Here is a 14,045-nt window from a genome sequence, read left to right as displayed (position 1 = left end):
TCTATTACTCTTCTAATTGCTGATCTTAAAATAATGAGAAAAATTACTTTATTTATAAACAAATGTAATCCTATAAAATAGTATTTTCCTTCTCATAAAAATTTCAACAACAACAGATAAAGATGAATGCATGTATTTGAAAATGTTATTTGTAATCTTGACAAACAGAGTATCTTATTGTGATGCACAAATGCTTCTAAAAAATGTTCCTTACTAGGCATTCGGTAAAAAAGTCTCTCGGCCGCACCACTATTTGTCTGCAGAAATTTGCTGTCTATGGACCAGTCAATGTGGGTGATGAAGCTGGAATTTCCAGAACAGACACCAACCTTCTTGTAATGCTGTTCAGTTGCATAGATGTCAACAAAATTTGCATTGGAAGCAACTGCAAGAAATTTCCCACATGGTGAGTATTTCATCTCATGAAGGACTTCTTTACAAACTTTGATATGAACAACTTCGGAGAGATCTCTGGAATGTAAAAAAAAGAAAGCATCAGTATAAAAATTTTCACTCATATGCAATCATATATTTTAGTAAAGTAATTGCTTGAAATGCATATTTTTTTGCATTGTCATTCGGATGTTGGCTGATAATGTTATTCAAATTAAATAAAGTTAGCAAGCTAAAAATATAAAGATTTTAGCAATTTTTTAAAAATGGACTGAATATGTCAATTAAATTAAGAGTTAAAATAATAATAATAATAATAATAATAATAATAATAATAATAATAATAATAATAATAATTCATCCAAACTCCTCCTTGCCAACTCTCAACTGTAATCTTCTCTTCACCGACCGTTCTCACTGTCTCTAATTCTCTCAACTCTCCAAAAAAGAAGACTGTTCTGTGCTTTACCCCTTTTCCTTTTCACAGCAATCATTGCCCTCGTATTCAACTTATTGCTATATGTATATTAATAAATCGTATATAGACAAAAGTTTTTCTTTTCTCTTCCCTTTCTCAATTCCATGAGGTGACAGGATAGATGGAGGCATGGTCGTTTGTATAAGTTACGTGTTTCATTACTTTTGCCACAAAAAATAAAAATTGTAGCATTTGATAATACAGAGCAGGACTCATCATAATAAAATTGGTAAATTGAAAACTATACAGATTTTAGCAAATTTTTTTCCATTTATAAAGTGTACCTGTTTGTATGAAAAAAAGTCTTCTTTTTTTTTTTAGTACATAGTCTAAAAGTATTGTAACATGGGCAAAAACTATAAAGATTTTAGTATTGGATTTTTGTTTTTTGTACAAAAATCATATTTATTAACATGATTGCTGATTTTACCATGGTTGTTACGAGGTTCTAGAACAAATGTAGTAATCAGCTAGTTCAAGTCAAAACCTAGAACACATATAAAGCAACTTGGTACATATTTAGAAATAATTTGTTCATATCTGATGTAATGGAATAACCTAACATCCCTTCATAGATGAAATGAACTATAGATATATTGACCCTCTCACGTGACTGACAGAGAAGGAAAAAAAGACAGGAAGAGAATAAGAAAAGATGTCGACTAACTCTTATGTCACATATATTCCCTTGTAAATAAACCTCTTTGTCTTTCACCCATAACCCCGTGTTTCTTGCTGTATTCTTATTTAAAGTAAGGATATAACAAATGGCGACAGGATTCAAATTCACAAAAATGAAACTTTAAGCCAAAAACATATTGGAAAATGAAGAGAAAAAATTCTGCACAGAAAAATTCAACTACTGAAAAAAAAAGCTAAGACAGACACAAAAAGTAAGTTATATATTTTTTAAATTCAGTCTGTTACAGTCCTACTGAAAAAAAAGAAGAGAAATTGACATTTCACGAAGCATTGAAAAGAACAATTTTTTAAAGTTGTCCATTTCAAATTTTTTTTGTTTCATAAGAAAAAAAATACGGCAGAAAGGAACGTTTGTATGCTGTTGGTTCGGTGTCAATTTCGTGTGTGTAATCCCCTCCAAAAACCTTGTCTACAAAAGAATGGTTTTTTTTTGTGGTTTTAAAAAAAAACTATTCAGTGAATTTATTTAATGCTTTGTGCAGTTACTGTTAACCTTTTGTTTTATTACTATGTTTAAAAAAAATCTTCAACATGAAACAATTAGCCGAGTTTACAAAAACGATACAATTAGCACTGGCAGCTCAACAAAGCCAGATGGAATTTTTACAAAAAGAACAGTTAAAACAAAATGAAGTATTAAAAACAATATTAATGAAACAAGAAGAAAAAAAGGATTGTCGATTCACTCCAGAAGGAATTGCAAATTCGCTGACAGAATTTTTATATGAACTAACTAATGGTTTAATGTTTCCAGCATATTATCATAGATACGAAAATATTTTTTCCAAACGATGTCAGGCCTGGTCGGATGAAGAAAAAATTATTTTACTGTTGCAAAAACTAGGTTCCCATGAAAATACCAAGTATACCAATTTTATACTCCCAAGGAAACCCAAAGATATTTCTTTTAAAGAGACTATAGAAATTTTATCGAACATTTTCGGGGAACGGGATAGCTTATTTTATACTCGTTATAGGTGTTTAAATATTTTGAAACAAGATGAAAAAGACTTTATCGCCTATGCTGGGAGAGTAAATGCCCAATGCGAGTTATTTAAGTTGAAATGCCTAAAAGAGGACATGTTTAAATGCTTGATATTTGTGCAAGGGTTAACATCCCCGAAGGATAAAGAGATTCGTTCTAGGATATTATCCATTATGAATCAATACATAGAAATAACCTTACAGAAAGTTACTGAGGAATGCCAGAAACTGTAAAATTTAAAACAAGATAATACTAGTATCGAAAAGAAAACTGTTGACAAAATACAAAGGGTAAAGCAAGGTGACCACTATGTAAAAAATACTGTAAGACGTGTGGAGGAAAGAATCACTTCACAAAAGAGTGCTACTTCAAAAGCAAAATATGCTATAAGTGCGGGCGTAAAGGACACAAGTCAACAGTATGCAAAAAGGAGAAATATTGTAAGCCTGAAATAAAGATCATTGATTCTAAAAAAGAGTCCATGTATGGTAAAAAAAAGGAAATATATTGAAGTTAGAATCAATGGCCGGAAAGTAAACTGTCTTTTGGATACTGGAAGTGACATATCCTTAATTGATGAAACAACATGGAAGAAAATTGGTTCTCCAAAGCTGCAAAACACAAAGAAAATTGCCAGAGGAATGTCTGGAAATAGATTAAAATTTAAGGGTGAATTTTATACCAATGTGACTCTGAATGAAAAGACGTTAAAAACTAAAATGCTATGTGATACCTGGAAAAAATTCTAATCTGTTCGGTATAGATTTGATGATACTTTTCAATTTATGGGAGAAACCAATGAACTCATTTTGCAAAAGAGTAAATGTGACAGAATCTGAAAGTCCCAAACGGCCAGGAAGATCTGTTATGGATTTGAAGAAGGATTTTTAAAATGTATTTTCGGAAGGTCTGGGTTGCTGCACTAAAACAGAAGTGAAATTTGAACTGAAAGATGAAGCAAAACTGGTTTTCAGACCCAAAAGGAAGGCTCTGTATTTGGCATTAGAAACAATCGAGGAAGAATTAAATAGACTCAAAGAAATCGAAGTAATAAAAAAAGTGGACTACTCTGAATGGGCATCACCCACAGTTTATGTGAAAAATAAAAAGAAAAAAAATCAGGGTATGTGGAAATTTTTCGATGGGACTGAATGATTGCTTAAAGGATCATAACTATCCACTCCCTACCCCTGTAGAAATATTTTCTAAGTTAAATGGGGAAAAATTTTCACAAAAATTGACTGACCAGAAGCATATTTGCAGGTCAAAGTCCATGAAGATTTTTCTAAATACCTGACAATGAATACTCATAAAGAATTATTTTCCCTAAAATGATTGCCGTTTGGGTTCAGAGTAGCACCAAATTTATTCCAACAAATTATGGATGCCATGCTAGCAGGCTTGGATTTTGCAATGGCTTATTTAGACGACATTTTGATAAGAAGCAAAAATGTTGAAGAACATAAAAACCATATTCGGAAGGTATTCGAGATAATAGAATACTACGGATTTAAAGTGGCTCTTGAAAAATGTAATTTTGGTATGGAAAAGATTGAATATTTAGGACAAATAATTGATTGGAAAGGTAGAAGACCTAACCCAAATAGGACAGAAGCAATTAGAGACATGCCTAGAAACCAGACAATGTAGTGAAGTTACAATCATTCTTGGGTCTAGCAAACTACTATAATTCTTATGTCCCAAATATGCACGAACTAAGAACACCATTAAATGAATTATTGAAGAAGAATAAAAAATGGCTCTGGACAAAAGAATGTGAGCACTTTACGATCCAAAAAAGGATTTAATTGTAGCGGCAGATGCAAGCGAATACAGTTTAGGATTGGTGCTTCTACACAGAATGGAAGATGGATCTACTAAACCAATTTCTCACACCTCAAGGGTTTTATTACCTGCTGAAAGAAAGTACAATCAGATCGAAAAAGAGGGTTTGGTGATTGTGTATGCCATGAGAAAGTTTCATAGATTCATTTATGGAAGATCTTTGGTCTTGGAAACGGACCATAAACCATTACTATCGTTTTTTGGTTCAAAAAAAGGGATTCATACTCATACAGCAAATAGATTACAGAGATGGAGTATTATTTTGCTCAATTACAATTTCAAAATGAAACACCTAGCATCTAGTAAAATTGCACATGCAGATGGTTTGTTGAGATTGATCCCCAGTAAAACTGAATTTGAAAAAACTGTTATAGCAGCACTAAAAGAAGAAAATGAACTAACAGATATATTACTAAATACTGTTAGGGAACTTCCTGTTACACTTGAGGAAATAAAGAAAACAGAAGAAAATATATTAACACGATAAAAAAAACAAGTGGGACAAGACGAAAAAATAGAAAAGGATTAAAAGTGTTTCCATTTTCTGTGTGATGAAACTCTGATGTACGCAGACAGTGTTAATACCGCAAGTATTTACAAAAGAAAATCCTAAAAGAATTCCACATGGGACATCCTGGAATCTCCAGAATGAAGGCCCTAATGAGAGGATTCATATACTGGCCTGGAATGGATCAGAGCATTGAGAAAATGGTGAAATTATGTAAAGGTTGCCAACTAGCAGCAAGATCTCCCCCATACGGACGCAACCTTGGCCTAAAACAGATGTACCCTGGACACGCATCTATATCGATTACGCAGGATCTCTGAAGCGATATTATTACCTAGTAATCGTAGATAATATGTCAAAATGACCAGAAATTTTTAAATACAAATACTCTCCTGCGGCAAACACAATAAAAGCGCTGGATGAGGTATTTAGTCAGTTCGGAGTTCCGAAAACAATTGTTAGTGATAATGGCACTATGTTCACAGGTCAAGAATTCAACCACTGCTGTGAGGCACTGGCCATTGAACACATTACAACACCAACTTTTAACCCTCGATCAAACGGACAAACAAAAAGATTTGTCGATACTTTTAAATGAGCTTTAAAAAAGAATAATAATATTGACACGGAAGAAAAAAGCATTCAAAATTTCTTAGCAATATATAGGGTAACACCAAATTGTGGGGTATATGGTTAGAAAAAAAAAAAAATTAAAAACGTACCGGGTCTATCTGCATCGCTCTTTGGGAAAGAAGAAAGAAAGGATAGCTAGCTCATTTATATACACGAAGGGCATCTTGAGAAGGCAGTGTATGATGGGAGAAGCTATTTTTTTTTTCCTGTCTCTTCCTTTTTTTTTTTTTTTTAGATAGAATATAAAAGCTGGGAAAATTGCTCACTGGATGTGGTTCGAACGTACGGTTAATTCGCATATCAGTGGGAAAAAAGAAAGACGGACTTTCTACGAACGTCGAAACTGGAAGAGAAAAAGGATTGTCTTTTTTGTTGCAAGCTGAAGAGGAAAAACCTCTTTTTTTGCAAGAACATTTAACAGTATTCGGCAGTTAAAAGGAAAACTTTAATTTCAATACTAGAAGCTATTTCGGCATATCAAACAGGTTAACATGGCTGACTGGAGGCTCTCAACTCAGATGTTGAGACCCTTCACTGGGGAGGGTGACCTAATTAAATGGCTGGAAAAATTAAAGATGGTGGCAAGGTTGCAAAAAAATCGAAGATGTGGTCACCCTACTGCCGTTCTACTTAGAGGGGGAAGCCCTCACTATTTACCAGCAGATGCGCGATGAAGATAAGGGAGACCTTGCCTCAGTGGAGCAAAGACTGAAATTGGCTTTCGCCGAGAGTCCATTTCAAGCACTCGGCAGCTTGCAAGTTTGAGGTGGACTGGCGAATCTGTTGACGTCTTTGCTGCGGAGATCAGGAGACTGGCAGGATTGGCTGGTTACGTGGGGAGGAGCCTGGAGATGACGGTATAGCAATACCTAGTTAATGGCTTCCCAGAAGAAATCTTCGCAAACATGCAGAGAATCACTGAGATCAATACGATGGAAGTGGACGATCTCTTGGTCCACGCCAGAGTCCTAGTCAAGAATGTCAAGGGCCCAATCGTGGCTGCAGCTGTGAGTGGAAATAAGTGCATGAGGCCCCACTTGAATGACAAGAGACAGGCAGTGAGGTGACAGGAAGGGAAACCTGCCAGGGTCCTTACCTGCTCAAGGATTGCAAAGAGCCAGGACCGGGAGTCACCTGCTACCGATGTGGACGAGTGGGGCACATTAGACACTATTGCGTCGCTACACGGGACCAGGGAAACGAGTGAAGGGGAGCCATTGCGCCAATGGTTCCCCCTTCTATGTGGAAATGGCACACAACGAAACATTGCCTCAGTTACCGTAGTCAATGGGAAAAGAGCCATGGCCCTTGTTGACTCAGGCTGCACCATGACATTGGTAACGAAGAATGTCGCTAAATCATGGAGCGGAGCCAGGAGTATTAAGACCGTGGATGGCAGGGAGGTGAAATGCCTGGGAGAGACAACAGTGGAATTACTAGTGCAAGGTGTGCCTATTGGACTACGAGCCCTGGTATTGGATCATCTGGTTGGTGATGCTGATGTGGCTTTAGGTGTAAGTGCGATCAACCAATGGGGGGGGGGGCTCTACATTGAGAGGTAACTTTCAGACACCTCGGCGCAGTGAGAAGTAACTTTCAGACACCTCGGCGCAGTAGGAATAGCAGGAGTGTAAGGTGATAGAAATATTAGAACGCAAAAACCGGAGCTTGCTGCATTGAGGATGAGGATTTCCTGGCGAGGTTCGATGGCGAGAGGTGGACGGTGGAATGGAAATGGATTTCTGGGCCTCCGGAACTACGAAACAAAGTAAGCTGCTACGAGAAAACACTGCAAGGAGACATAAGAAAAGTGGAGAGGTGGATAGAAGAGAGAATTCTGAAACCGTGGACAGGGGAAGAAAAAGGAGTGCTACCATTACTGGCGTTTGTTTAACCCACAAAGAACAAAGTTAGATCTGTACTGGATTTCAGAGAATTAAACAGATGCGTAGCCTGCCACACTGGAAAGGGGGTTGATGTATGCGAAGAGGTGATGAGGAAATGGAGGAGGATGGACCAGGCCACTAAGATTGTCGACCTGAAGTCGGCTTATCTCCAGATCCATGTAGATGAAAAACTCTGGAAACATTAATTGGTCCGGTACAAGGGGAAGATGTATTGCCTGACAAGGTTAGGCTTTAGGCTGAGCTCAGCCCCCAAAATTATGACTGCCGTACTGAAAACGGTGCTGAGTAAAGACTGTACAGTGGACAAGGCCACTAGTTCGTACATTGACGACATTCTCGTGGAGGAAGCAGAGGTGACAGCGGAGAAAATGAGAGGCCATGTCGCGAGGTATGGGTTGACTGCAAAACTGGCGGAGTCCCTGGATGGAGGAGCGGCATTGGGGTTGAAACTATGCCGAGATGGCAAAGAAAACCTTGTCTTTAGATGAGGGAATGCAATACCCGAAATCGGACCTGACAAAATGAGAACTCTTCTCGGTTTGCAGGAGACTGGTGGGACACTATTCAATCGCCGGCTGTCTCAGGATAGCGTGCAGCATTATTAAACGACAAACGGGCACCGATGGCTGGGAGGGCCGTGTGACGAAGGAGGTCATGAACATGCGACAAGAAATCATCGCGAGAGCGATGAAAGAAGATGCAATAAAGGGGGAATGGTACATTAGCGGCGGAGACACGGGAGTGATTTGGTGCGATGCCAGCAGTCTGGCATTGTGTGTCGTATTAGAGATGGGAGGTGTAGCTGTGGAAGATGCGGTGTGGCTAAGAAAGAAAAACGACTATTCCCATATCAAAGTAGCCAAACTGGAGGCCGCTATGAAAGGAATCAATCTGGCCCTGAAGTGAGGATTGAAAACTATTGAAATCAAATCCGATTCACAACAGTAGTTTCATGAATCAGGTCGGCAGTGACTGGCAATAAGAGAGTTAGGACCAAAGGTGCTGCAGAAATGCTGATCAAGCGCAGGCTTGGAGAACTTGCAGATTTGATAGCGGAATTCCAATTGAAGGTATTTGTAGTGCTGATCTCATCAGAAAGAACAAGGCGGATTCGATGACATGGGTAAAAAAAGCCTGGCTGCAAGAGAGAAAGGAGGTTTCCTCAGTATGCTGTGCAGGGGATGAAGTTAAAAAGTTACAAGAAATGCATCACTTTGGTCGGGAATGGATGTTATTCCTGTCAAATGAGGTTTACCCGGAAACCACCGAGAAGGAGGTCAGGGAGGTAGTGGAGCACTGTCAGAAGTGCCAATCGATAGACCCCGAACCATCCAGACATGAAGCAGGAGAGTTACACATTGCAGAGGACTGGAAGTGATTGGCCATTGATGTGACCCATTATCGCCATAAGCTGTATCTGCCGATGGTCGACTGTGGACCGGGGAAGTTTGCCATATGGAGAGAGATCAGGGCAGAAGCTGCATGGGCAATCGGAGGGGTCATCGAAGAAATATTTTTGGAGAGAGGGCCAGTTGAGGAACTGTTAATGGACAATGGCCCCGCTTTCCAGTCAGGAGCCTTTAAAGAGGTGTGTGATAAGTGGAGAGTAAGGCAATTTTTAAGGCAGCATATCGGCCGAGTGGCAATGGGATAGTGGAGAGGAATCATCGCACCATCAAGGCTGCTGTGGAAAAAAGCAACATTTCACCCATGGAGGCGGTGTTTTGGTACAACATCTCACCGAAAACCAGACAAGATGAGACCACGGTGCCTCATAGAGCCATCTTCGCATATAAGTGGTGGCATCCGTGCAACAAAACAGTAGGAACTGAGGGTGAAGAAGCTACTATTAAAGGGGGTGAGGAGGTATGGGTGAAGCCCCATAATGCAAAATGTACCACTCGCTGGGGGAGGGGGGTCAGAACGGGAACGCAATTGAAGAACAACGAATGGCGTTCCCCGGTATATCCTAGACCTGCGTTGTGTAACCCTGCCATTGCGCACTCATGGCAGTGAAGAGGAGGAAGTCGAGATCCACCAAGAAGCTAACGATGCACCCCAATTCGAGTTAGCCCCACATTGTGGTTCTTTACAACTGGACGAGAATGTCTGTAGTGAACCTGAAAATGTCAACCCCCAAGAAGTTGTCCCCCAGAGGCCTCAACGTGAGAGGACGAGGCCTGCTTGGATGAAGGATTATGAAGTGTCTTATTGATCTCAAAGATCAGGGGGGTGCGTGTGGGGTATATGGTTAGAAAGAAAAAAAACAAAAAAAAAACATACCGCGCGTATCTGCATCGCTCTTTGGGAAAGAAGAAGGAAAGGATGGCTAGCTCATTTATATATACGAAGGGAATCTTGGGAAGGCAGGGCATGATGGGAGAAGCTATCTTTTTTTTCCTGTCTCTTCCTTTTTTTTCCTAGATAGGATAGAAAAGCTGGGAAAATTGTTCACTGGGGGTGGTTCAAACATACGGTTAATTCGTGTGTCAGTGGGAAGAAAGAAAGATGGATTTTCTACGAATGTCGAAACTGGAAGAGAAAAAGGATTGTCTTTTTTTTGCATTGCAAGCTGAAGAAGGAAAACTTCTTTTTTTTGCATGAACATTTAACGGTATTCGGCAGTGAAAAGGAAAACTTTAATTTCAATACTAGACAAATACAAATACAAATGCTAATCCCAGCTGAAATTATGTTTGCCAGGAAGGTACATTCGGTGTTCGACCGGTTAATCCCAAGAGAAAAAGTAAAAAAAAGTATCAAGGATAATGTAAGGTACAAGACTTACAATGACGGGGATAAAGTTTTCTTCAAAAATTATCAGGCAGGGGAGAGTTTTTGGGAAGAAGGTACAATCTCAAGAAGAATTACATTATAAAAAGGCAGACTTTTTTCCACAAAAAACATACTGAGACCCCGATACATAGAAACAGTCAGAAACCAAGAGCTAACAATGGAAGTGCTATATGACACTTTTCATATACAACCTCCAAACAAGGAAGTACCAGTAACTCAGAAATGCAGTTACTCTCCAAAGTAAAAAATCTGCAAACACAAATGGTGAGGAGAAATGAAAGGAAAAGGAAAATGTCCGAAGTTTTTGGACAAAGTCTAAAAAGGAAAAAATGGTAGAAGCAAAATTCTATGGAATTCTATTTGTCCTTGAAAATATTGTTGTTTGTGAACTTTTCAGAACATGTTCATAGCATAATAATGAATATGTTATAAATTCGCATTCTACTAAATTATATATATTAAGAAGCATGGGAGGAGAATAGAAACGGTTCGTCCCTCAAACAGTATGTATTCCAACTTGTGAGAAAACCTAGCTCAAAACAGATACTGCAAGCCACAAAAGGACCATGATTGATTAATCTGCACATTGAAGAATGTGAGAGGAAACGTGCTATTTGAAAAGACAGAGCAGTCAGCACCTCTGATAATAATAAAATATTTTTATTACAACTCTAGTCTTATACTATCAAGTTATTGGAAAAACTATGTTATAAAAACTTATATTTGAAATAAATATATTTTACATATTTCTTTTATATACATTTTAAGCTATTAAGTTATTTTATAATATCTTTTATAATTGTTTTAAATAACAAGCTCAATGAAGATATGTTTCCAACCTCAAAACATATATGCATCCCAATGACAAAAGATAAGAATCAGTTCACAATCAATTTTTATTTCTTTTTAATTTGGCGAATGTACCAAAATAAAATGTATAAACAAAGAGATCAATGCAGAAATTCCTAATACTGTTAAACAATGCGACTATGAATTTGAATGACTGTTCATTCAAATATAGTCTATAAATATAGTCTATATATATTTCATATTTATGTTAAGTACCATATATTGGGTCAAATCACTTCATTAAATCATAAATTGTAAAGGGGTTTTAAGTACTTTTAATGTATAAATAACAATGGATAAGCCTTTTACATGACAGTAAACTGATTTTCAATAAGAAATATGTATATAATGCCCTCAGACTGGGGTTGAGGTTACAGTCATTATGTGGATAGCTAAAATATGTCTAACACATGTTTTGTAAGCTTTCAAAGTGGTTGGTAGTTCCATATGGTAGTTCCATATGGTAGTTCCATATTTTTTTTTTTTTTTTTATTACATTTTCACCCCAAACAAGGCACATTGCCACTTTGGTGTAGGGAGCTACTATCAGGGGCAACAACTACTGGGGTAATATGTAGGGATTTGGGCAGCAAGGTGTCGGTTCACGTTACACTTGAACTTCTGCACGTCAGTACTGTTGGGGAAGCAGGGACCTGGAATGAAATTCCAGAGTCTAGCGGTTCTGGGGAAGAAACTATTGGAGTAAAAAGATCTTTTACATCTAGGGATCTCTACAGTGTGGGGGTGGGATTTAGCAGCCTGTCGGGTTTGTCGAGGGTGCTCACGTCGTGGGCGCACAAGTGATTGCAGTTCGTCAGAGCATTCACCACTAAAATACTTGTAGAAAAGGCAGAGGGATGCAACATTTCGTCGATGGGACAGAGGCTGAAGCTTAGATGCCAGTTCAGGGCCTATCAGGTTTGCGACTCTCTTTTGAACCTTGTCAAGGAGCGAGAGACTAGTAGCAGATGCACCAGACCAGATGTGGCAGCAATACTCCATACATGGGCGAATGGTGGTCTTATAGAGGTACAGGATACTTTCGGGTGTTAGTAGTTTTCTAACACGGTAGAGAGAGCCCACCTTTCTTGCAGCGGCCCTGGCAATGCCTTCAATGTAATTGTTCCAACTCATGTTTCCTGTGAACGTTAGGCCAAGGAGTTTGAAAGATGGACTCTCAGATAAAGAGTCGTTGGCCATGAAACTATAAGTCATAGATCTTACTTGATAACAAAAAGTGAAGCAGAGGGAATAGGGTGAAGAAAAAAGTGATTTCACCATTCGCCCATGTATGGAGTATTGCTGCCACATCTGGGCTGGTGCATCTGCTACTAGTCTCTCGCTCCTTGACAAGGTTCAAAAGAGAGTCGCAAACCTGAACTGGCATCTAAGCTTCAGCCTCTGTCCCATCGACGAAATGTTGCATGGTAGTTCATATGGTAGTTCATATGGTAGTTCCATATGGTAGTTCATATGGTAGTTTCATATGGTAGTTCATATGGTAGTTCCATATGGTAGTTCATATGGTAGTTCCATATGGTAGTTCCATATGGTAGTTCATATGGTAGTTTCATATGGTAGTTCATATGGTAGTTCCATATGGTAGTTCCATATGGTAGTTCATATGGTAGTTCCATATGGTAGTTCCATATGGTAGTTCCATATGGTAGTTCATATGGTAGTTCCATATGGTAGTTCCATATGGTAGTTCCATATGGTAGTTCATATGGTAGTTCCATATGGTAGTTCATATGGTAGTTCCATATGGTAGTTTCATATGGTAGTTCATATGGTAGTTCCATATGGTAGTTCCATATGGTAGTTCCATATGGTAGTTCATATGGTAGTTCATATGGTAGTTCCATATGGTAGTTCATATGGTAGTTCCATATGGTAGTTCATATGGTAGTTCCATATGGTAGTTCATATGGTAGTTCCATTCAATGATATTAAACTGTTCATGATTATTATTCTTTAATTTTAGGTCCAATAATATTTTATAAATAAGCATTTTCAAATTTTGTTTTATCCACCTCTGAAATAAAAATGATGATTTTTGGATCTCAGATTTTCCACACGTGGTCTTTTTTTTTTTTTGAGTTTCTGTCATTTTTTAAATAATTTGGCGGGGGTTTACTTTCTTCTTATATTTTATTTTGGAATACTATCATTTGTATTAGGTTGGTACAAAAAATAATGTCATTTTTTTATGTTCAACTTCAGAAGATCATAACTCCTTCTATTCATTTTCATGCAAGAAGTTGTTCAGATGCTTGAAAAGGTGATAATTGGTGGGTGAGAGGTCTAGTGAATATGGCGGATGAGGCAGAGTCTCATAGCCCAATTCTTTCAGCTTCTGTAGGGTCAGTTGAGAGTGTTGTCGTGGAAGAGAATTGGTCCCTTCATATTGACCAATCTCGGCCACATATGTTGGAGCTTCTGGTGCATTTCATCAATTTGTCAGCAGTACTTCTCCGCCATAATCGTTTCACCCAGATTCAAGAAGCTGTGATCAATGAGACCGGCCGCCAACCACCAAAAAGTTGCCAGAACCTTTTTTTGGTGCAATTTCGGTTTCAGGGTGTGTTGTGGAGCTTCTCCAGCATCCAACCACTGCGTGAAATGTTGCTGGTTATCATAGAGGAACCACTTCTCATCACACGTCACAATCCACTCGAGAAATAGGTAATTTTTGTTGTACAGAAGGAGTGTAGAAAACACCTCAAAACAACGATTTTTTTGATTATCATTCAATTCATGCGGCACCCATTTATCCAACTTTTTTGACTTCTCTATTTGCTTTAAATGGTGAACGACTGTTGAGTGGTCAACCTCGAGTTCAATAGCAACTTCTCATGTTGCTCAATTATGGCTTTCAAATGTTTGTTATCAACTGCAGTCCGCCAACCACGACCCTGTTCATCTTCGAGGCACTCATCACCATTGCGA

The 14,045-nt window shown here is 38.3% G+C and overlaps 1 protein-coding gene across 6 annotated transcripts in view; it reads right to left on the bottom strand.

Moving 5' to 3' along the window:
• LOC145256392 (echinoderm microtubule-associated protein-like 6) overlaps positions 1-14,045 on the bottom strand; it is a 902,875-nt gene that overhangs the window by 539,452 nt on the left and 349,378 nt on the right. For all 6 annotated transcript variants that reach the window (XM_080115242.1, XM_080115245.1, XM_080115243.1 and 3 more), the window contains one exon: positions 215-471. In XM_080115242.1, the coding sequence (XP_079971368.1) occupies positions 215-471 (257 nt within the window). The remainder of the gene's footprint in view (positions 1-214; positions 472-14,045) is intronic.

The sequence above is a fragment of the Euprymna scolopes genome, chromosome 32, assembly GCF_053919585.1.
Source record: "Euprymna scolopes isolate OS-2025 chromosome 32, ASM5391958v1, whole genome shotgun sequence".
Classification (NCBI taxonomy): Eukaryota; Metazoa; Mollusca; class Cephalopoda; order Sepiida; family Sepiolidae; genus Euprymna; species Euprymna scolopes.
This window is presented reverse-complemented; position numbering and strand designations above follow the sequence as displayed.